The 23,923-nt window shown below is 47.0% G+C and overlaps 2 protein-coding genes across 3 annotated transcripts in view; one reads left to right on the top strand and one right to left on the bottom strand.

Annotated features, from left to right (window-relative positions):
- Positions 1 to 23,923, top strand: part of PIK3CD (phosphatidylinositol-4,5-bisphosphate 3-kinase catalytic subunit delta) — an 89,263-nt gene that overhangs the window by 57,943 nt on the left and 7,397 nt on the right. The window lies entirely within an intron of this gene.
- On the bottom strand, positions 5,154 to 21,977 carry CTNNBIP1 (catenin beta interacting protein 1). 2 transcript variants are annotated; one of them, XM_063317311.1, is made up of 5 exons: positions 21,690 to 21,977; positions 13,522 to 13,577; positions 12,988 to 13,109; positions 12,515 to 12,605; positions 5,154 to 6,823 (listed from the first exon to the last, which is right to left on the bottom strand). In XM_063317311.1, exons 3-5 carry the CDS (start codon positions 13,081 to 13,083, stop codon positions 6,765 to 6,767), a joined length of 246 nt encoding a protein of 81 aa, XP_063173381.1. In that variant the 5' UTR covers positions 13,084 to 13,109; positions 13,522 to 13,577; positions 21,690 to 21,977; the 3' UTR covers positions 5,154 to 6,764. The 2 variants fall into 2 exon arrangements, with proteins under 2 accessions (XP_063173381.1, XP_063173380.1); XM_063317310.1 differs by lacking the exon at positions 21,690 to 21,977 and having other exon boundaries at positions 13,522 to 13,873.

Here is a 23,923-nt window from a genome sequence, read left to right as displayed (position 1 = left end):
GCTTCATTTCATTGCCAGTAAAGGGGCCCTTCCATGCAGTGGCTTTAATTTTGCCACCCTGTTGTGGCAAATACCATTCTTGGGAGGGGGGGGAGATGGTGGTAGGAAGTATTATGGCTGGGAGGGTGTGGATTTTCACTAAGGGCAGGGTCCCCCTTTCCCATCCCCAACAACCGGGAGCGGAGTGGGGTCTGGGAATATTTGTCCACCCATAAGATCATCAACACTGGCACACAGTGGCTCTTAATTTGTTTGAGGCCCTGGAGAAAAGCGCAGGATGGGGACTGAAGTACCAGCCCCCACTGGAGGGGGCTTTGAAGGGGGCAACATCCCTGCCGTGCTGGCTGCAGATCATGGGAGTGGGGATCCAACGAAGCGGCCCACTCAGGTGTTAGGTTGCGTCACTCCCTCACACGGCACTCAAACTTGTGGGAAACCAGACTCGTAGACCTGCGTTCCCCCCCTTTGCCTCCAAAGCTACGCCTGGAGATGAGGTCTGCTCATTTGTGGGTGTTAATTTATTCCATGCTGCTAATTTGGAAAAGAGCATAAACACAAGTGCTCCATCCTAGAGCCCGCCGCTGAGCACACCATTTAGACGCAATTAGCCTCCGTTATTAGCATATGTGCCTTTTATTCCTACGGCATATTAATTGCACGCTTTGCTCTACAGCATATTAGCCCAATTATAGGCCTTCACTCCCCATTCCTCAACCACCCTGCCTCACCTCCGTTTTATTTGTCTAGAATGATGCTCGGCAGTCCCAAAGCAGCTTAGATGTAGTGTTATTATTAATTAAAGAGTAATACCACTTCTCAACAGGGCCCTTTCTCCTGAAGATAAAAATTAAGAAGCATTGCATTGCAAAAATAAAGCTTTTGTTTTGTTTTGTTTTTTTACTGAACATCGATTCCCTCTCATGCAAGGCTTGCTTGGCGAATGCACTTCTCCCTTGCGTCATCCTGTCTGAAAAACAAGCACTAACCCTGGATGCCTCGTGGAGTCACAAAGCTCATCTTCTGTAAGTTGTTCTTGAACCACGGCTTCTAATGCGAGAGAACTGCGGAATTATCAAAGTCTCTGGGGAGTCATTGTCACATTAACCGTATTAATTTAATTGCAATGAAATGAAAATCGGAGAAGGCGCCCCTTTATGGCATGAGATCCAACCCACTGCTCAGTCCTGGATCCAAATGAGAGAGCCTCCAGCGTCCAGCCTCTGCCTGAAGGCCACCAGGGGAGTGGTGCTGACGACTTCCCGCAAGTGAGCTGTTCTTACTATTGGGAGATTACTCAGGGCCTTCAGCCGATTTACAACGGTCATCCCATGACAGTTACGAGGCTACTGCTGCATCCCTGCAAGCCTTTTGTAATTGTGTAGACTGTGTGTATATATTTGCCTTCCTCTTGTCATGTACTCATCACCTGCTACATACTGCATATATTCCACGACCTGGAAATCAGGTCTTCGGGCAAGACGGACCAGGTGCTGATGTTCTTCCGCGTGGCATCCTTTTGAGGGCCACTGTTTCTTCAAGGCGAAGACTTCTTAGATCTAGCAGTCAATCTTCATAGGATTTAGTTCCTAATCAGCCCCTGCTCATCTGTTGCCCTTCTTGGAACCTGTTTTTTTAGTTTCTTTGAGTCTTCCTTAAAACCTGGTGCCCAAACTGGACGTCACACTCAAGGTTGAGTCTGACCATCCCTGTTGAAGATTTTTGTCCTACCCCCATGCTCATGTTTGGGTTGGCAAGGGATGGGGAGAGGGGACCCGCAATCCTTGGCAGGCCATCCAAAAGCAGCTTTCGAGCCTCTCAAAGATGGCGTAGTTCTGCCATGGCTACCACACTGGTGACTCTAAAGGCTTTTAATCTCATTTCAGCTCTGTTGGGTTGGAGCAAATAATCCGCCCCAGCCCTGTTCCAGTCAAGCCAGATTCTGGACTGTGGAATAAAGGGGTTTTTTTTCCGGTCAGCCTGCCACATTCAGCTGCAGCCGCAGAAGAATGCTGCTTGCTTCATTTTAGCCAAGCGGCTGCATCGTGCGCCCTCCCAGGCTCCAGTCCTAACGTATCTACTCCAAAGGATCGGATTGCAAGACCAATTTTGTTAGATCAGAGTCTTCTTTACACTGGACTAAATGGTCAAATAACCTGACTTTCAGGAAGGACCTTCCGACGTACTTTCCTCCTCCCCCTGTTTTGCTTTAGTAATAGAAGTGCAACATACTTTAAGGGAACAGAAAGATACCGCCTAAGGAGGAACAGAAATTAAAGCCCATCAGGTAGACAGAATAGCAGTGCAGGAGGAGGAAGAGGAGGAGGAGGGGAAAAACACCCAGCCAAAATCCGGCATTGTGTTGCCTGGAAAAACACCATCTGGGATTGTTCGATCTGGTTCCTTTTAAGTAATTGGCTCCCTGCCAAGGCAAAGTGGGAGAACCGCGCAGAGCAAGCAACAATCTTCCGCGCCCACCCGAGACAAGGGACACGCTTGAAACCATAGCCTTGCTAATTTGCTGCCCCGAAAACATCTGGCGGATAAAGCAAACGAAGGAGATGCAATGGGCGGAGAGGGGCTATTTTTCAAAGGAGCCCACCTGTGCCAGGGAGGATGCTATCTGGGGGGTGGGAAGCCCAAGGCTGGCATCAGGCAAGGCTCCTGCGGCTGATCCTTTACTAGGCACCAACAACACCACCCATAGTTGATATGGAAGGACCGGGTTTGGGAGAAACCTCGCCATTTGCAGGGGGGAGGAACGGCAAGGGAAGGGAACCTGAATTGCTAGTGAGAGCTAATCACTTTGGGCTGACAGGGAACGCTCCCCCACAATTTTACATAGGTAGGACCAAGGGCATAGTTGGTTGGCGGGCCCTCTGCAGAGAAGCTTCCCCTTTGCTACATGTTTGGGTGCCCCCACCTGCATCTCCCATCCACACCAGCCACGTATTCTCCCCGTCTGGATGCCGGAGTCAAAGGGGCCAGGCCGCCACCGATCTGACCCGGGAGGCAAATGTTTCTGCATGAAAACGGGAAGCAGCTGATTGATACGGCGGAGGTAGCCTCGAGGCTACCCGGTGCCGGGTCAAAGGGCGGCAGGACATCATCTTTGAGGATTTCCATTTGTAGCAGGGAGGGCTGCATTCTTGCAGCAGAGTTCCACTGGCCCACTGGGAGATGGAAGGACCCAAGGTAATTTTCATTAATTTTGTTTCATACTCGTCTCCTGCCTGCCGTCAGATAGAAGGCAACGCTGAATAGGCAGCCTGGCCAAACAGTCTCTCATTCAGACTCAGACTTATTTAAGCTTCAGTAACGCAGCGCATTATGCGGTTTATATCACAGTCCTGGGTCCACCATGTGACCATTTTCATAAACAGCCCTCCTCAAATTGCACTGCTCAGGTGGGTCCCTAGCAGGCCACTCCTGACCCCTATCGGGAGTGGGAACGTGAACAAAAGCAGACTGGGCAAAAGCGTCTTGGGGTGGCCTCCTGCACGTTGCCGCACAAGCTGCCGGGGCAAACGCACTGCGTTGTAGGGCGCAGCAGCCTAATCTCCATTTGCAATTCTGCCAAAGACTGGAAGCGGGGCACCACTTCCGGCTGACCCGTTCAGCACAATCCTAACAAAGTTCAGGTCTGTTTGCCCTGTTTTTTTCAGGAGGGGGAGCATCTTTCCAGATTAGTGACAGTCGAGTCAGGGCTAAATGAAACCGTGGGAAGAGCGGCACTGCAGGAGAAAGATCTCCATCTGGCCAAAGAGTGGCTGATGCACCGAGCCGAGCCGGGATGGGTGGCTCTGGTGGGGAGGCTGAAGAGGCTGCCTCGTTTAATTAGGATCTTTTCTCCCTCCTCAGCTCACAGCAGCTTCTAAAAACGCAGCAGCCACCTAGAGGGACGCATGTGCCTTTCAAATCCCCCAGCGCCCTAGTGTTTCAAGCAGCTTTTGGAATTCTAATACTATTAAGGTAGGGACAGTTCAAAACAAGAGAAGGTTGGTCTATTGGCTTCGCCCTTCTAGTCATCTGAGCGGCTCAAGCCAGCCGCCATGATTTGTTCCCCCGTTTCCCCCCCTCCGCAATTAGGTAGCCCCAGCTTAAAACTGACAATGGATGACGATGCAGAATCAAAAAACCGGGCTCCATTTTCCTCCTTCTGACAGGCCCAGTCGGTTGCTTTACGGAACAAACTCGGTTAGACTGATCTGATTATGAAATTGCTGGCTGGCTGCTGGGGAGGAAGCCAAGAGGGCCTTTCGCGGGGAGAAAAAGATGAGTAGGTACGCAATGGCGCAGCGAGAAAGAAACTGGGGGGTGTGCCTGTGTGTATGAACGAGGAGCAAGCAATGAGGGGGTTAGCAACCCTGTTCTTGTCTGCTCAACGCCTAAGAGGTTATTGCGGCGTCTTCCTCAGCCAATTGTCCTCGTAAGAGCGCAGCCTCGTATTACTCCTTTGTTCTTCGTGTACGAGGGGCTCGAGGTCTTCTGGCCCCCCAAGGACAAGATATGCCTTTGTCATCAACTGAGCACAGAAAACAAGAAACGTGGCAGAGCTCTTACAAACTATATTTCCCCACCCATTCAAGTTACATCTGAGCCCTCCAAAAGTTTTTAAAAAACAGAGACACTCACTCTGGGGAACGCTGAGCACCACGCCATAGCCGATGGCAACGTCGCCTATTCAACCCATGCGGTGACCAGATGGGTCCTTGCATGGGCTTTCTTGAGGACCACTTCCCCCCCGCCCCCCCCGAGAACGTTTATGCTGTTGGCATCGATCCTAGACCAGCACCAGTTGTTCGACATCTCAGCCCTGCACAACGCAGAAGGGCAGCGCGGGAAGCGGGGCTGGGGCAGAGCAAGGAGCCTTTTTAAACTGCTTTGCAAATGGATTTAGGAGCAGAACGTCTGCAGCAAGCGGGACAGAAGTGCAGGGCAGCTTTCGGGGAAAAAGGATTCATGGAATTTGGAGCGGTGCTTGAAGAGACAAAATGGCGTTGTTGGGGACGGGGAATTTTTCACAAGCACGTTTCACTTCAGGGGAGTGCTAGGTTTTTGGAAGAGTACTACTGAGGAATATTAAAAATAAGTTAATAAAGCAAACAAACAGCACGGGATGATGGTGGAATTTAAGCTGCTTCTGACAACAAAGCCACAGTCCAAACTGTACCATTTATTGAAAAGGAGCGTTAGACACAAGCATCAGTTTGAGCTTCTGGTGAAGACCATTTCCTGTAATGCAAGGAAGAGAATCTGGAGTCCCTGCAATGTGGAAATTAAGCGTAACCTGGAAAAGAAAGAAATCTGTTCTTTTCAAGAGCTGACTTTCTGCATCCATATTAAAAAAACAAAAAACTAACTTTCTAGAGGAACTGAAATTTTACTGAAAGGGTGAATTACATTTATGGTTGATTTCCCAAGTGGGTCACCATCGGCGCCCAAGAAACGAAGCTTAATTTTCAACCCCTGCAAGCCTGCAAATCAAGTCCCATTTTCTCCTAGGCTGTCTGGAGATACCCTTTTCCCCACATACAGACTGTGAAGAACACCTGGGAAGCTCAAACCTTTGCTTGTCATAATGATCTCCATCCCCAAGTAAGTTTCAACCTGCAGAGCTTTGCTGAAAGATGTTAGCAGCGGAACCTCCCCAGCTGCCTTCCTGGAAGGAAATATGCGGATGAAGGAGCTGTTGGATCCTAATACCCTGGTGAGCCAAGGCCTATAATTAATACTGTGAATTGGTTATGCCACCTGCAGCTATCGAGAGAAGATTCCCCCCCCCCAAAAAAAATATGCTCAGGAATAAGATCAATAGCCACAGAAAAGCAGGTTGAATTTGAACACAAGGGTCACAGATTTCGGAACCCATTAACGCCTGCAGAGTGTCAGCAAATCTCCGCACGGGCACAAATGTGCCTTCTTGCTTTTTGTCAGAGATCCATCACCTCAGCTCTGGGCTTCTGATCGCTTCCTTCCAGCCTGGACAGACTCTGGAAGACCAGCAGATTTCTAGCAGCAATTTCTGAGAGACAGCGGCCACAGAGGGTGGAAATGTTAGCGGTAGGACAGATTTTGTGATCTGCTGGAAGTCAGCAGTTAATGCCAGCTTCTTCTGAAAGGCAAGCAAGCTTGTAATAAATAGAGCGAAAGATCTGTCTCTCCCACCATCTCAAGAAATGCGAAGCAATAGCTAACACACACAAACCCCTCCCTTTCCTGTCCCCCCTCAGTTTCCAACATGGATGTCAGCAAAACACCTGCAAGCCTCTCATCTTGCAAATGGCCACCCCAGCCCTTTTCCAGTTGCGCACAACCAAGCCCCTCTCCAAAAACACACAGGCATGACCTACATAAGCACTGGAGCCTGAAGGCTTTACAAGCGGGACATCAGCAACCATTCATGAAAAAGCAAAATTAAACAGGAGGGGAGGGCCTGTCACGTCTTCTCCTTTTAACCGGCCAATCAGTTCACTTGGGGGGGGGAAGCGGCGGGGGGGAGCCAATCGTAAATGCATTCCTGGAGTTGTCCTGGATCAGCGATAGAGCTGCTGAGCCAACACAGGGGTACAGAGCAGAGGGCTGTGAAATGCATTCAGAAGGCTGGACACGAGGGACACAGAATTTAGAGCAGGGGAAGGTATTGTGGGAATACACCAACTTTACGGGAGGGCAAAGGAACGTGGGGGTGTCCGGCCATCTTCCTCGATCGCCAAGCGCTTCGTTTGCCCCGTTCCGGTTCTATATTGCACAAAGAGCCGCTCAAGTTACTGTCTTCTGTCTTCGGTCTCCGATCTGGAAAACGCCATTACGCCATCCTCAGCACCTGCAGCACAAAAGGAAGAGGGAGAAAATGGGCAAGGCTGGCCAGGTTGCCTTTTTTGGTTTAGGACCAACAACGAGGTCTGAAAAGGTCCTCCAGGAGCTAGAAGGGGCTGTCAGGGAGTGGATGCAGAGCGCAAGAGAGCTCTGGGTTAGAGGAGATAATTACACACTCTTCTTGATTGACTTTTATCTGCAAATCCTCTAGCAACGGAGCTCAGAAACATAGCTGGAAGTCGCACGAGGGTTCCAAAAGCCCAAGAGCTGCAGATACCTGGCGAGGCATTTCAAAACTAAAGATCTTTGCCGTTTAAGTTCAACTTAATCACACAAAGCTAGCATTTTTCCCTTCTTGGCCACACATAAACTAAGTGGGCTTGCATGAACAGATTCCCTCCTTCCTGTCTTCCTCCCTCCCTCTTCGTTAAAGGGATTAGATCACAGAGAAAACTCTTCCCACAACATGCAAAACTTCTGTCTTCCTCTGAATATCTCAGTAAAGCCAACCATCCATCCATCCATCCATCCATCTATCCATAATTTTAAAAGTCTGATGACTAGAATTGCTCTCTTTTGGTAAGTTAGTTCAAAGCCCCAAACTGCCACTTGGTATTGATCAAAAGCAAGGAGATGGTTAACACCATCATTTGAGATCCTTGTGAAGGCAACTCTGCGCTGCGGAAGGGCCCCTCAGCCCTTAGGCGGCTTCGGTCGTCCTGAAAGTCCCTGCTGGCCATCCACAGAGGATCAGAACTCCCGAATGAAACAACTGACAGCTACTTCACTGCCCTTATGCCTTATGCACCCCCAGTTAATAAGCCATGAAACTCCACAAGAAGTGGGTTTAACTTCTGGCGAGAACTGGCAAGTGAGCACCTGCTAGTGGACCCCCCAATGACTGTGGTGCTTGATCCTTAATGCAGATGTCCTGCCACTACCCAACAATAAAGTTTTGCCCGGTGTCCTAACAGCCAGGAACCACGCTGAGACGAGGAGCAGGACTCTAGTGCTTTATTACTGCTACATTAGACAGAAAACCCTAACAAACTGACGAAGCGTGGGAAAAACCCAGACAGATCAACCCCAAAAGTCAAGGCGGGTCTGATCTGTGCCTCTTTGAATGGCTGCTCAACTCCTCACTACTATGCATACATTTTCCCCCCTGGATCGGGGCCCCCTCCTGCTCGCCATCAGTGCTCATGACACCCCGTATCTATTTAGCCAGGCAAATAATCATGGGCAGAACTTTTACAAGACAAGACTCTGAGATATATAGAATGTCACCGAAAGTCCAACACCTCAAGTACATCAAGTCCACCACAGAAGGGCTGTCTGAAAACTTAAGACACCCCCAAAGTGGGCTTACCTAGTGAAGACCATTGGGAAGGGAAAAACCAACAGCGCGGTAGAAAATGCAAGGCCAGGTACAGCCTGCTCTTTTGCAGGGACTTTCCATGTGAAGCAGTTTCCTAGCAACAGCAAGATCCCAGGTGACATCACAGGGAGTAGGTGCCAGTTCACTCCCCCATCCTCAGTCCTCACCATCTTCCAAAACCCAAGTAATGTTGTCATTGTTTCAATACTCCCTAGCTTTCTTAGACAAATAACTTTACCTTTATTCTTTGGAACACAGAATAAGATTGACAGGTGAAGGTGACAATATATAAAAGCAAAATAATTTGCACCAGGCAGGAGAAAGTGTGATGGATTTAAACTGCTATAGTCATAAACAGCTGTTCCTGAGCAGATCCAAAGTTTTATGTCTGCTGTACTGGATCAAACAGGGTTCCATTGCTTGTACCTTGTCCTTGCCCCACAGCCAACTTTGATTTTGACGCTGGCCTCAAGTTTCTTACCGGCTAGCTAGAATGTTTCATCCATTTTGCTCCCAACGGGAACTCAGTTGAACTTCTACATTCTCTTATCTTTTTCTCTCACACAAAGCATGCCGCATCACACTAGGGCAGGCTGGGGAAAGCAGCAGAACACAAAGCAGCTGCTTGGATCCACTTGGGAGAAAATAAATCTTTTCAAAGGAGGTAAAATATGAGATACCTGAATGCCAACCTTTGATGGCACTGTTGGCAAACAGCTGGCCTCACACTGCAACCTGTCACTATAGAAATGTCTTCAATACCCCCCCTCTCCGTTTCACATTTGATAAACAGTCGCTTTTCACTACTTCTGTGCACAATGTTATCACCAAAATCCAAGGGGTATACATAACTATATGAACCAACACCAACAGTTTACATTATGGCATTCCAGGCATGAGCACTGTCACCGAGAAACAAAGTAAGACCTTATGAGAAAGCCATCATCTGATCAGCTAAGCAGCAATCATTTGTCAGCTACGGGTATTATAACTCACCACACGCTTCCTGTCTTTATTTTGTGTTCATTTAGATTTCTGCTCGCGCTTAGGTTGATGTGATATGCTTGCCACTGGATCAAGGGGACACATCCACAAAAACCAAACCCTGCGTTGACCCCTGGACTTTGCCTGTAGATCAGCACGAAGAAACTGAAGATCACACACGTCAACAATGGCTGCCTTGCAAATGGATGCCCTCTGGTTTGGCAACTGCCCCAATTCCGAGGCAGTTTCAATACCCAGATGATGCCGAAGCTACGCTGAGTGGCTCGTGTTAACTGGGCTTGGGCTAGAAAACAGCCCAGATATGACAAATAATAGAGTCAGTTATCCCTCACTAACAACGTAACTTTTGAAGTGACTTTGGTTTTGGGGAAACAAGGTGTGCCTTTGTGTAACAGCTGCTCTTCTCAGATTCACCACTAATGCTTCAAACCCAGGAAATCAGGACAAAGGTTTCCCACACTGATTTCAGTCTTACAACCACACAATCAGAGAGGTTAGTCTAGAAAGAGCAAATGGCCCTCAGTGACATCCAGTGAAGTTCAGGGCTGAATACGGACAGCACCCAGGATCTCCCCACTTAGCCACCACGCAGCAGCTCCAGGTACCCAAGAGAATGTGCAGCGATGGCCTCAAATAACTCAAGGTATCGTTTTTTGGGTAAGTAGTTTAAAAAGCCTTTCCAATTCAGCAGGCAGCGTTCTGGATGCATTTGGACTGTGGCTCACAAATCCTCGGCTGAGGTCCTCACTAGGAATTCTGGGAGCTGTAGTCTTCATAGACCACCACTGCAAGAAACTGGGAAAAACAGGGCACTCACACGCCTCCACAGATCTAAGTAACTCTGAAAGGCTGCCTTTGCTTTCACGCAAGCGGGGAGTAAGTAAAAAAGCAGTTGTTGTACGTAACAGAGTAAAGGGACTTTCGGTTGCATCTGCTTTCATGGAAGTGGCTTGGGTATGACAACTGCCTAACATGTAATCCCCGTTCTCACAACGTCCCTCTTCGAGCCACCCTCGAGAGGATTTTCTCCCTCCAAAACAGTGCTTGTGGAGCGGCTTTATCGCTCAGTTCTAGCCTACCGGCCGAGATGATGTTTGCATCTCTGCTCTGGGCTCCCCACGGGATCTGGCTTTCTCCAGGAACCAACCAAGCTCTATCGCTATAGCGACCTGAGCTGCCGGAGTGACCAGCATTGGTCCTGCCACTTCAGGGGAAACGATCCGGGGTTCCAACCCCGCTGGGAACTAGCCAACAGCTCTGCCGAACTTCAACCCCCATTTCTTTTAACAAGCAAGCATCCAGATGGGCCGCAGAGCATACCAGGCACTCCAAGAGAGAGCGTTAGGGCGTAACCCTTCAGGAACGGCTTCTTTTTACTCCCTCTTTAGCGGGCAGAGAGCTACTGCTGAGAAGATAGAAACAGACTGAGAAGGATGGCAGGCTGCCAGCATTCCCCCAGCTCTGCGCTCGTACAGATTAACACCTCGGCCCTGCCCTTTCATACTTCCGAGCCAGGCCGGAAGCGAAATCCCAAAGCCTTAGGTTCACAACGACCCTTGGTGGTCAGGACTGCATTCATTAACTTCGACTGCTACTGTCCCTGCAGCATTTCCAGACTCGTAAATCGGGCAGCTCGAGCTTGCAAAGAAGACTGAAACTGAACGGAGGCCAGAGGGCGTCCATTTGCAAGGCAGCCGCAGTAAAGCACGTGGGGACTCAGCAGCACAGCACAGTCAGCAAGTGTGTTTTATGAATTTTGCTCATCAACCACCAGCTGGAGAAAACTGGAATGCAGACTCCCCAACAGTAGGGAAGCAGCAGCTCTGGGGGAAATAACATCTGGGAATATCCATGGAAGGTCAAGTGGGTCATAGGGTTTGCAAACGTGAATTATCCGAACTTCCCAAGTCACCTTCGGAGGAGCTGTAAAATCAGCGCTGTGTCCCGCTGGATCTTTGCTGTCCAGCAATTTTGTTTTGAAAGTTAAGTTTTCTACACAGTGCATCCCGAGATTTAGGGAGACAACTGAGTGTGGATGTGGGTGCATTGTGTGTGCTATTTATTAGGTTTTCTAGGAAGGTGCTGCCATCTAGAGGCCAGCACCTCCATTCAGTTGCCTGATTTTAGTCTTTTTGGTCTGTTCTGTCGTCAGGGAAATGCAGAATTTTATTTACCTCCCTAATGAGCTCTTTGCCCATCTACGGATATAGTTATTAGGCGGATTAAAACCTTTGAGAAAGAAATCCTACCAGCCATCATGCTTTAACGGGACAGATTAATGTGCTTTAAACTTGCCCAGCTACCCTTAGGAGAATAATAGATCCTGAAAGGTGGTTTGCAATCCATTAAATAAATCAGGAACTATATTGTGCTTCAATTTAGAGATTCCCCACAGCAGTTTGCAGTAAGTAATAAAAATACTAATGGAGAATCGTAGTCTAATGTTAAAAAACAAACAAACAAACAAACAAACAAAACAAAAAACAAAGGAGGATTTTAATCCATGTATATTCTGTTTAAAAGCTGATTGGTAACTTAACATTAGTTCAAAATGCTCTGTTTTCAAAGTGATAAAAAGCTATAGCTTAAACTAAGCAAGAGAGATGTGGTGGGGCTGCAATGATTCTTCTTGATTTCTGACTTACGGCATTAAAAGGAAGGAAAAGTGTGCGCTGGTCCAGAACTCCACCCCAGAATCTCTTGCACTGACAATCGCAACAGATCATACATTTCAATTTGTTCTGTATGATCTTCTGGACACCCAAGAGGTAACTGGAACGTCGACCTTTCGTAACCAGAGGGTTCTGCTTAAGTAATCCATTTCACTGTCTCCTGCTCCACCCCCAAGAACTGGAGGGATAATATACTTAAAATCTCCCTGGCAGCTCTTCCACCAACATTTCCTTACCCTGGCTGGGGAAGCCGCCAAGGTCGAGAAATGCTGGGTGAGGCTTTTCCAGCGAGCTTTCTTGCTGACCGATGGGGCAATTGAAGTCTCTGTGGCTCAGGCTTCTTTTGGGTCCTCAAGAGTCTCCAGGAGACTTAAATCCACTTCACCGATCCACGGATATGTCGCTGAAGGCCAGAAAGTGAAAAGACCCAAAGCAGGGCTCCACCTCAGTGGAGCATTCTGAAAACCAGGAGCTAGAAACTTGCTTAAAGGACAAAGACGGGTATGCAAGTACGTGGGTCCCGCCTCAAGTCAGGAGAGAGAACCCCACCACTGTGGTTTCACTGTTTGTGTCGTTTTAAAACCAACTAAAAGCTGCTTCTCTGCTGGCCATTTATGGCAAAAGCATACAGGTCGCTACTCACCTTGGTCCATCGAGTGCTGAGGAAGTTGGCTAAGTTGGCTATTCACTACTCCCGCGTATGTCCGCAAGAATTCTTCTTCGCTGGTGGTTAACTGCAAAAGGGCACGACAAAATCAATCCCCGTTGTGGCGGAAGGCAAACCCGCTGGCAGACCAATTTTCTGGCCGCTTGCTTTTCAGGCTGACGGCTTGTCGCAAAATGACCCCGCTGGGCAAAAATTGCAACTGGAACGATCCTCAAGATATTGCCAACCACTTGTGCGAAATATTTGGGATTAATATCACTGGCCACTTACAGGGTCCTAGGGATTACAGAGTGATCAGCTTGGAAGTAACTGAATGATCCCTCTGGTGGCTTGCCACACATGATCGCCACCTTCAGGAAGATCAGCAGGCAAACCCTCGCAAACCAGAAGATAAAAATTCTCGGCCGTTAATTTTTATGAGCTTGCTGGCAAGTTGTCTGAATACTTACATTTGATCCCATCTTCCTAAGCATTAGCAGGACTCTCACTTTCTGCTGAATATACATCTCCTCCGGACTCTTCCCAGGAACAGCCTCACGGTTCATCCCCCTTTTTCCAGTTTCTAAGGCTTCTGAATAGAGGATCAGACAAAAATATTTACTATACGAGATTAATCCGAGAGAGAGGAGATGCTCTGCAGGGCCAGCCGCTAAAAACCACCACTATGTCTCGCCCAAAGAAATTCTTCTGTCTAGGGCAAACACGGGGCATGCCGTTCAGTAAGTGGCACGTTCTCCTTTGCCAAGCAGCCCTCAAGCAGAAGGTGGATGGTTGTCTACCAGAGACCTCTAGCAGATCCTGCAACAAGCAGGGGACTGGACTAGGTAGTGTCTTAAGATTCCTTACAGTAGGACTTCATGATTCTGTGACACAGAAATAAGCCTCCTTTTTCATTCCACTCAATGACACTCAGAACAAGCCACACATTTAGGGTATTCGTGGTGTTTGCTGCCACTTTCCGAACTCCTTAGCGACAAACTCACCAGAGTACTTGATTCTGACCTCTTATCTCAGCTGGGAAACGCCACAAATAGCGACCCTGTGAGAACAAAGCAGTGGTTTTTAATATGCATCCCAAACTAGTACTGAACATGTTAGGCGTCTAGCATTCGTTCAGGCCTTGCCTAGTGAAAAATGCAAGTTGTTCTCTATTCAATTTCTGTACATTAGCTCTAATTAGCTTTGTTCTAACGCTAAATGAAACGTTTCAGTGCCTGGAGGAAAACTTCTGTCATCAAAACAGGAGGCCAGTTAAACGGGAAACAGTTCACTTGTTGGTAATAAGGTAGTCAGACAGGGAGAAGGGGATGCCTGCTTTAATGAAAACTGTTTTGTTCCGAGTGGCTTCACAGAGCAGATAGACACTGATTATATAACACGCTTAACCTCCCTACTGAGCCACACATTTTCTGGGTTCACACAATATGCTGAACTATAAACAAGTCTGTATACCTGCTAGACACTGACTCGGCCTAGTGGTCGCAGCTATGGACACACAGACAATGTCAAAAGTGCGACGAGCCTTGCTGAGATCCACCGGGCAAGTGAACAGGATTGCTACGACCACAGATGCGAATGGAACTAGTTCTCAAAACACCGGAGGAGGCCTGCTTTTAGATGGTACCATTTCGTAAATGCAGACTGGAGCTCCCATACTAGGCCATTTCTCGAAGAGTATACTTTCACTATTAACATTGTTTCTGTGCCGTCCAAATCTCATGACTCTGGGTGGTGTACGAGAATTCCCCACGCATTTCTAATCCAGCCTTTTGCATAGTCAAAGTGCTTTAACACTTGCTTCCTACAAGGAGGGCTGTGTCACAAGTATATGCATCAAAGCTACACTAAAATCCTAGACAAACCTAAACCCCCTGCCTTATGTCTCAGCTTCAGAAGGTTTCATATCGTTTTGAGAGGTTTTGTCCTAATACGGATTTGGGGATTTTTCGTATGGCTTACAGAGATATCGGATTTTTTCTTGTTTCGCTTAAATCAGCCACCCTTCATAAACATTCTGCACTGTTAACCCTAAAGCAAACGGATTTAAGTGACTGGGCTTAAGGCTTTTTACCATCTTTCCCACGCTGGCTGCAAAGTAAAACTGGCATTCGTCTGCAAAACTACTGCTCGTTCTAGAAATGTTCAGGGGACTAGGAAACAGGATCCCAGTGGTTTCTCCACTTGATGTTTTGCTTAACGGAAAGCAACAATGAGATCCAAGCGTACGTTCAAAACACAGTAAAGTTATTAACTGTAGGAGGGCAAGGCTATATGAATTCAATAAATAAATACGCAAGCAAGCAAGCAAGCTATCACCCAGAGAACTGCACCTGTCTTTACCGATCAAATAACCAAGAGGTTTCCAGGAAGTCTTTGGCTTCAAAAGCTCCTCAGAAGTTTGAAAGTGACAGAACTAAAGAAGATGCACACAGCGTGTCTGTTTTGACCGGAAGGCACAGGCTGACAATCCTCCAAGTCAGCGTTTTTCTACTGTCCCACAAAACATCTCAAAAGAATGCCAAACTGTTCCTCGGAAAGTCTCCATCAGATGGAGACTCAAAGGTTAGTTGTATAAATCTTCACCGGAGAAGAAGAATAAATCTAGACTTAAAGAAGCTCATCAGCAGCTCTTGGGGAAGAAAGTCAGAAACTGTTTTGACTCCAGAAGGCCAAACTTCTCCCATAAAAAAGCTACTTTAAGACCTTTGCAAATTAACTTTCCCTGCCTTTGCTATCCTAATACATAATAGAGCCCCAGGATATCTAACAAAAGAGCTATCAGTTCCTCTTTCATTTGCTACCAACTATAAAAACCTCCTCCAAGAAAACCTTAAAACCATGAGGGACTTGCCTATGGAGCTACAGGTATGTCGTGACAAAAATATTAGAAATACGTGAAATGCCAGTAGCAGCTAATATTGCCACTATCGCTTGTCACGGCTATGTCAGAAACTTTTTGGACAAACAGGCGTATTGATCCACCACAGCTTTGTTTGAACAAGCATTCAACAAGCATGTGTTTTGTTGCCTTAACAGAGACTAGTTCAGTTAAAAACTACACCTGACTGACTAGATACATTTGGATTGTCTTCCCCAACCTAGGCATCTTTCATATGTGTATTTCATGTCTCAGAATCCTCCAGCCAGCATGACTTGGATTATTCCTAGATTAGTTATGACTACCTTCTTCCATGGATTTCTGTCTGACTTAAGGAGGGCTGAACAGTCCCCTTCCCCCTCTGGAGCGGGCCAGGTTCCTTGAGAATAATCTGTGGGGAGAGTTGAAGCAAGTACTTGGCATGAACATTCTCTTTCCCTACAAAATTTCCCCCACCCCCGGACATCCCTCCTATTGGCTTGAGTGATACCATATTCTCTTCCTCCTTCCTCACGCAGCTGATTGACAGTGAAGGAGCCTTTTTGTCCCCAGCGTCTCACAAGTGAAGCTTGGGACTTCAGTTAAAAATCAAAACTGTACAACTAGAGTCATCTCCCAATAAACAGTACACCCAAGTATCTGTAACTGGATATTTTGAGGGGAATATAGGGTGTGTGTAGATGATTGTGGTCCCAAAAGCAACCAGCAATGTTTAACAAGACAGCTGAACAACAGCTGACCACCACCAGGGCCTGGAACATTGCTCACTGTGAGTTTAAGCTAAGAAAGAATCCCCCCCCCCAGTGCTGTGTTGTTGCCTCAAATTGTCACCCCAAGATTAAAAAAGATTAACTGTTGTACCTTCACAGGGCCCTTTAATAGCCACAATACTGTATGTTTATATTTGTGAAGAGCTGCAAGCTTCTGTTTCACAGGAAGATCTTCCAATGAATATTGGAGCGTTGAAACGAGAGCTCCCTTGTCTGTGCTCCTCATGGCTCTTTTTTCCCCCCCCCCAATTCATTCAGTCTGATTCATGACCTTGAACCACAAGCAGATTGAGACTGAATTAATTCACATTTCTATAGGGATGCCTGCAATGCAGAATGCATACGCTGACCCACTTATAACTGAACAGTAAGATCTGGATGTTTTAAAATCACAAGCTTCTCAGGGATTCGGGTCTCTTGATAAAGGACTTCAGCTACTTTTGATTTCAAACTGAATAATCCAAAGATTGTTCCTACAGGCTACTTTAAATTTTAGACAACGTTTGCACAGTTCTCATAAAAAATAAAATAAGTAACAGAATATGGAAAGCTTTCTTCAACTTATACTGAGTACAACCAAGGCCCAGAACTCAAAACCCTTTTCTATAACAGCTCAATATTGTCCTCCCCATTCTCTGAGTCAAATCCATATTCCATCAAAATTCCAGATAGGAGAAGTGCAATTTAATGCTACCTTCGGGCTTAAAGTTGAAACTGTAACAGTTAAAAATGATTCTTCCCCCCCCCCCGAGAATTGGTATGGACAACTGATTCCATAAAGTACTCCCGAATATATGACCATGCAGTTTCCCAGAATTATACAAAGGTATCCCAAGTCAAACAGGCACATATTTTTAACAGTTGCCACTAAGAGTCAAATAGCTATTTTAGGCAAAACTAAGAAACTTGACATACCAATAGGACTTTTTCCCCCAAAAGAAAGACCCATCTCTAACTTGGACAAGAGAAAACAGGATGAGTTCCTTGTGAATTTTGGGGGGTGGGGGGGACAAGTCATGAAATGAAATGAAATTTCACAAGGAACTCGTCCTGTTTTCTCTTGTCCAAGCAAGCAACAGCACTGCTTGATGGAAAAGAACCAGAGCATGCCAACTCTGCTCGACCTGGTGGGATGAGCAGAACTAATGGGCGACAAGTTAATTTAGCTTTGCTCACGAAACCTAGATATAGGCATATAAAACAATCTGAGCAGTGGCCCTGACAAGCAACTGATCTGAAAGGATTTAGTAGTCTACCAACACTCATTAGAGATAAAAATACCCACGTGCAAGACTTGAACTGTTGAAAGTGTCAAGTGATGTAACTCGTGTTGACTTTGCCCTCAACAGAAATAATTACATTAATGCAGAGAACTCGAATTTCACAATGAGCGTTGGGGGCGGGGGGTGGGGTAATATTTCTCTGTCTTACAAGCCATCTATAATATTTCTGTCTGGGTACCTGAGAGGTGCTCTCAAATGGCATTTTAATTATGACAGGTCGAGAAACAGATGCTAGAAGAATGCCAAAGCTGTAACGTCTTGCTGTTGCAAAAGCAACTGGGGACAACTCTAGTTGCTCATAAACATATGGCAAATTACTAATCAAGCCAAAGCCTTTAGAAAAAAAAAAATCAGGCATTTGTTGGAAACGAGTCAACACAAGCTCTTAAGGAAATGTTAAAACCAAATGCCAATAGTTGATGTGAACAAGCAATACTCAAATGTCAGAACTGAATAAACCACATTTTCCCTTAAAAACTCATCTGTAATTCTATTTGCTGTAAACTTTAGCTTTCCTGAAATTGTTCAGACAAGAGTTCAAAATATATTCCTAATTCTTAACTATTCATGCTTCACATGTCTAGTTATTGCAAACTAACTTCAAGGTTCCCTACAAAATCAGCAGTAATTGCAGTATGTTGACACTACTAAACGAAACAGGAACCACGAAATCACTTCTAATTTCACACACAAGGTTGTTAAACTAAGTAGCACAAGCCCTGAACTGTCGTCTAAAACATAGCCAGGAAGGAAATGCGTTATCCACAAGACTAAGGTGTGAGTTTCTGAGTTAATCAGTAGACTGCAAGCCTGTGATTTGTTTTATAACAGCTAGGCTCTAACTATCAGGGTTTTTTTTAATTTAAAAAAATAACATGATAGGGAAGGAAATGTCCTCAGCAGGATATAGTTGATTTCCTTTCTAGACAAGGCCAAATGTGAAACTACTTTGCAATAGAAGAGCTAATAAACACAAGATAACAAAGTAGTTTGCAAAAGAAAACAATTTAACAACATATTGCCACGCACAGTATTTATAGATCTCCTTCTGAAACTGCCTAATCAAGAGCTTATCTAAAGGCTTAATCGGTGAAGTACTAGACTCTCTTTGCAAAATGAGGAAATACAGTAAAAGGCTGAAGAATTATGTTGTTGTTTATTCGTTTAGTCGCTTCCGACTCTTCGTGACTTCATGGACCAGCCCACGCCAAAGCTTCCTGTCGGTCGTCAACACCCCCAGCTCCCCCAGGGACAAGTCCGTCACCTCTAGAATATCATCCATCCACCTTGCCCTTGGTCGGCCCCTCTTCCTTTTGCCCTCCACTCTCCCCAGCATCAGCATCTTCTCCAGGGTGTCCTGTCTTCTCATTATGTGGCCAAAGTATTTCAGTTTGGCCTTTAATATCATTCCCTCAAGTGAGCAGTCTGGCTTTATTTCCTGGAGGATGGACTGGTTGGATCTTCTTGCAGTCCAAGGCACTCTCAGGATTTTCCTCCAACACCACAGTTCCAAAGCATCGATCTTCCTTCGCTCAGCCTTCCTTATGAAGAATTATACAAGTGACTATTAAGCTGTACGCCACAGTCTGCAATTAATCCACATCTAACTTCAATTTATGCAGGATTAGCATAAATGATATTAAACACTTATCCCACTGATTTACTCAGATGTGTCTGCCTGCCTGTCAAATTGTGCAAAATAATTGAGCAGAGACTGTAACATGCATACCATGGGTAACCCTTGTGAACAGTCCAGTTACTAAAGTAGTATTATACATCAACAATTCCAATGTTAGGATTTTTAAAGGCTTACTGTATATTATTAAGGTAGATTTATTTTTCAATATTCAAGCAGAATATGATTCTGTAGTTAACGCTTTAAAGCTTCTCCTTAACTGCCTTAGACATTTCACAAAAATGTTTCTACGAAGACAAACTTATTCGTGTTAATTGGTTTCTCTTGCCACCCACTACTGCAAAGGACGATGGAAGATGATTTAAGCCTATACCTTGTAACTGTCTTGTAAAGTTTTGTATACGAACACTAGCCACCAACTGAATGTTTAAAAAAAAAAGGCTTGCAAAAGCGTTATATAAACACAACACAACTAGATTTGGCACACTACAATTGGAAAGTGAATGTACTATATCCATACAGTAGTAAGTTGTGCTACAGATTTCCTGACAGTTCCACACTCAAAATATCTCCCCTCAGTCATTTGTCTATTATTTTCCTTTGCCCTGAAGTGAAGCAAACATTACAAGCGTATTTTCTCAACCCCCCTCTCCTTATTCAACATTTAACAATAAAATTAGCTGGTAAACCTGCCACTTAATTAAGCTTTTATATACATGTGAGGGTTGCATTCCAAATGTTGTCAGTATACCGCACGTACCTCCAAATCAGAGGGAAGCAGGCATGTTGGCTTATGTCATCCCTAGATTAGAATATCACAGCGTGCTTAGGGTAAAACTGGACTTTTTGCCCCACTTGTGGCAAACGGGTCAAAACGTGCCCAAACCAACCAATGCTGTCCATGCTGTTAGCAGGGGATGATGCATGCTGCACAGGTATAGCTTTGGCAGGTAACTTATGCTCACCTTCTCCATCTTAATAAAAAAGAACTGTCTCAGCTGACCCCTGGGCCCATCTGGTGACAACATCACACTTTAGAGACATTACTGTAAGTCTCCCTGTATTTAAATCTGCTCCCTCACGTACAAGACTCACGTCAATACACTAGAAAACATAGGACCCCTCTTTCCTTACAACTTATTAAACAGTCAAAAGCAGCAGTGTCTGAAAATAGTGATGCTGATTTCTTCTCAATTGCACATTGTATATTTTAAGCACATACCTCAGGTAATTTCAATGTACTTCTAAAAACACAGCAGAGGGACAACATGCGCTAAACTAAAGGCTAGAACAAAGACTAAGGATGGGTGTGGCAAATAGGAAAGTATTGTAATCAGCTCAGATTATTCTCCTTTTAGCTCAGAACTGTTTTGGCAGGCAGACGCTCTCAAAGACCTTGCCCAGGAAGGTATCTCTCTTCTCTGGCATCTGATTGTTTTTCACTTAGATATGGCAAGAACGGAACCTGGAATCTTTGCGTGCAAAACCCACACTGTAAAAACCAAGCACATACTCCAAAACTGAGCTACTGGCTTTGTCCAAAAGAGAACGTGGTATCCAAAGGCACAAGGGCTGTTTCCTATCAAAGACTGGAACCCCTTTCTCTGCCCTGGCTAACCAAGCTTCCGAGATCTCACGCCATAAACTTGGCTGAGCGAGAATCTTCGTCTGGATGACCTCTGAAAGGCTATGTGTGGAGAGCCTTGTCTCCATCTGCTGTACAAATATATAAGAATGATTAATTTTGAGAAAAACCCTCGCACTTCTCTGTTGCAACAGAAAAAGGCAGCACAGCCCACAGCCACACTGGGGAAGAACGGGAAAGCCCCACACATTTGGAGAGTAACAGGTTGGAAAGGCAAAAGCCTTCCACAGACTAAGGCCGCTGTCTCGTGGTGAAAGAACTCCGCTGGAAAACAACACCTTGAAACAAAAACGTATTTAAACCGATCATTAAACGCCGAAAGGCGAGGAACCGAACAGAGACAGGATCCAAAGGCTGGATTTGAGTAACCCGCCAACCTCGCCGGGTTGGCACATTGAGCAAACTTTGCGATTCCATCAGCGAACAGTTTCACGCATGGTGTGAGGCCGTGAGAGAGCTGCGCCCGGGCAGGTGGCACACACCCAGCCTGGGCCGTTCTAATGAGTTGACGACTCTCCAGCATCTCCTGCGAAGCCAGAAAACATGTCAACTCAGGAACCTGGTCGGGCGTGCGGTGCGGAAGCAGCCAGGGACACGGGAGGCCGGCGGCTGGAACTGGGCTGCAGAAGGGAGAGCTAAATAACAGTAATAACAACCACAACATTAAAATAGTGCTGTATGTAAGATTATCACTCGTTGGTTCGACAGTCTGGGGGGAAGGGGGGCTGGCAGACCCCCAACGCGGAGAAGGGCCCGAGCAAGAGTGACTCCATGTTGGGGAGAGACAAACGCGCGGCGGGAGGGGAGGGAAGAGCGCCGTCGGGGAACAGGGAGGGGGCGATGGAGCCCTCGCGAGCGAGCGCGCACGCGCAGACGCGCCCCCGCCGCCGCCAGCGCGCGGCGCCTTTTGTGGGGCGGGCGAGGCCGAGAGCCGCTTACCTGAGGCGGTGGGTTCCTTGCAATATTTTTTTTTTCGGGGGGTGCTTGGCCCCCGTGCCGGACCGGAGAGCCTCCCCTTCGCGCCCCGGCAGGCAGGCAAGCAGGCAGGCGGGCGGGCGCGTCCCGTGCGACCCGCGAGGCGAGAGCCCGGTTGCGCCGGAGGGGCGAAGTGGAGCTCGTGCGCAAGCGACCGCCCCTGCTGCTGCTGCGCCTCTTCCTCCTCCCTCCGCCGTCGTGACTCAGAGCGGCGGCGACCGAGGGAGGGAACGGAGGAGGCGCCTGGGCGACTCCAGAGGGGAGGGAGCCGCCGCCGCCGCCGCCGCCGTCGGAACCGCGGCCAGCCGCGTCGCCTCAGGCGGCAACATCGCGACAACGCGCCTGAGGTAAAAGGGGCGTGGCTTCCAGGCCGTGGAAGAGGTTCGGGGTGGGCGCGGCCGGAGGGCGGGGCGGGGCGAGGACGCCGGCCCTACCGCCGCGTCGGGGGCGGGGCTTGAGCGCGGCAATGAATGGAGCGGCGGAGGCGGGCGGGTCGCCGGGGTCTCCGCCCGCGCGGGGCAGGCGCTGGTTCCCGCGGCGGGACTCGGGCCGATTTGGATCCTGCGCCATCGAATCGGGGTCGGGTCTTGGCGACCACGTGCGGCGGATAGATTTTCTCAGGGAGGGTCCGTCCCCAACCTGGTCCTTCGGCTCTTCCAACAGCGCGCCCGCCCCCTCCGTAGCGGAGCCCGTCCACCTTCTGCTGGCGGCGCTCTCCCCCTCCTTCCCCGCACCCTTCCCAGCAGTAGAGCTCGGTCTTCGCATCTTGTGTCCAAAGCAGGAGCGTGGTCATTGGTGCCTCGGGTGGGAACTCTGGCCTGATTTGTTCAATGATCCATTGGTTGGTTTTCTTGGCTGTCCACGGTCTTCTCGCGAGTCTTTTCTAGCACAAAGGCTCAATGCCCTTGCCGTCCTGCTTCTTCAAAGTCCAGCCTTTGCTTCCATAGAGGGTCAGGGAGAACATTGCTATTTGCACGATTCTCTAGGTATGACAGGTCATGACATCCCTACATTCAGTATAGGGACCCCAACAGTGGCTGAATTCAGGAAGCATGTTGAGTGTATTGAGCAAAACACCCAGTCGTACTGCCTTAGCATGCATGCATGCATGCATTTATTTAATTTATTTATTCACCGCCCATCTCCCCCTCATGGGGGGACTCTGGGCGGTTTACAATAAAACAAGGTTAAAATTTAAAAAGCAAGCTTAGCATGCCTTTCTCCTGCTTTGCCCTCCAGGTATATTGGGCTGTCTGCAACCATCTCCAGCCAGGCTGGGATGGGAATGATGGGGGTTGTAGCTCAGTGGATGGGTGGGGGGGTGGAGAGGGGCACAAGATTGGATTAGATAGAACTGATGATCAAATCTTAAATACACAAGCTCTAACTCTCAGGCCTGGCTGGAAGCAGTCAGAGGAATCCAAGGTCACCCTTGCGATCATACGTTGGCAAAATAATAATACATATATAACAATACTGTAGTGATTTCATTAAAGCTAAACAAAAAAAGTTAACCGTGAAGAATCTAGTTCTGTTGAGGAGGAAGGCACTACCAAAATTGGCATCAATTTATTTATGTAGAATGTAGCTGCTGGGAATAATTTTTGATTGGGGGGGAATACAAATGTAATGAATAGTAAATAAGTAAGTATATGTAAGCATTCACCCTTGCTCTGTTTTGCATTCAAGAAATCTCAATTTTAATCTCCAAGATGCCCAAATGAGGTTAGCAGATATTCCTATCTCGAAACCCCATTTAGTGGGAACGGCCTTCTCAACTTGGAGTCCTCCAGAATTGTTGGACTACAACATCCATCAAAGCAACAGAACATGATACCATGGGAATTTAGGCTTTAGACATCTGGAGGGTAGTTTCATTGGTAAAACTGGAGTTCTCAACAAAAAAGTTGTAAGGGCTTTCACACCAGTTTTAATAACAGGTGACTGTACTTCAGTAATTGTCTACATATAATCTACGTCTGTAAGCAACTAGTTTATAAATTGCAAGTAACATTAAGTCTTCAATCCACTGAGTAAATGGGCATACACTCTTTCCAGTGTTGAAGGACTAATCTGTTAATAATAAGAGTGCGTAGAATCCATTTACAATTATCAGTTTCCATGTAATAGGTACGTAGAATATGGACATAGGAAAATATTAAATCCTTCTCAGGGTAAGTTCCTCTTCAAGTCAAATG

This window comes from Candoia aspera, chromosome 18 (genome assembly GCF_035149785.1).
Source record: "Candoia aspera isolate rCanAsp1 chromosome 18, rCanAsp1.hap2, whole genome shotgun sequence".
Classification (NCBI taxonomy): Eukaryota; Metazoa; Chordata; class Lepidosauria; order Squamata; family Boidae; genus Candoia; species Candoia aspera.
Note: the sequence above shows the minus strand (reverse complement) of the source record. Positions and strands in the feature narration are given on the sequence as shown.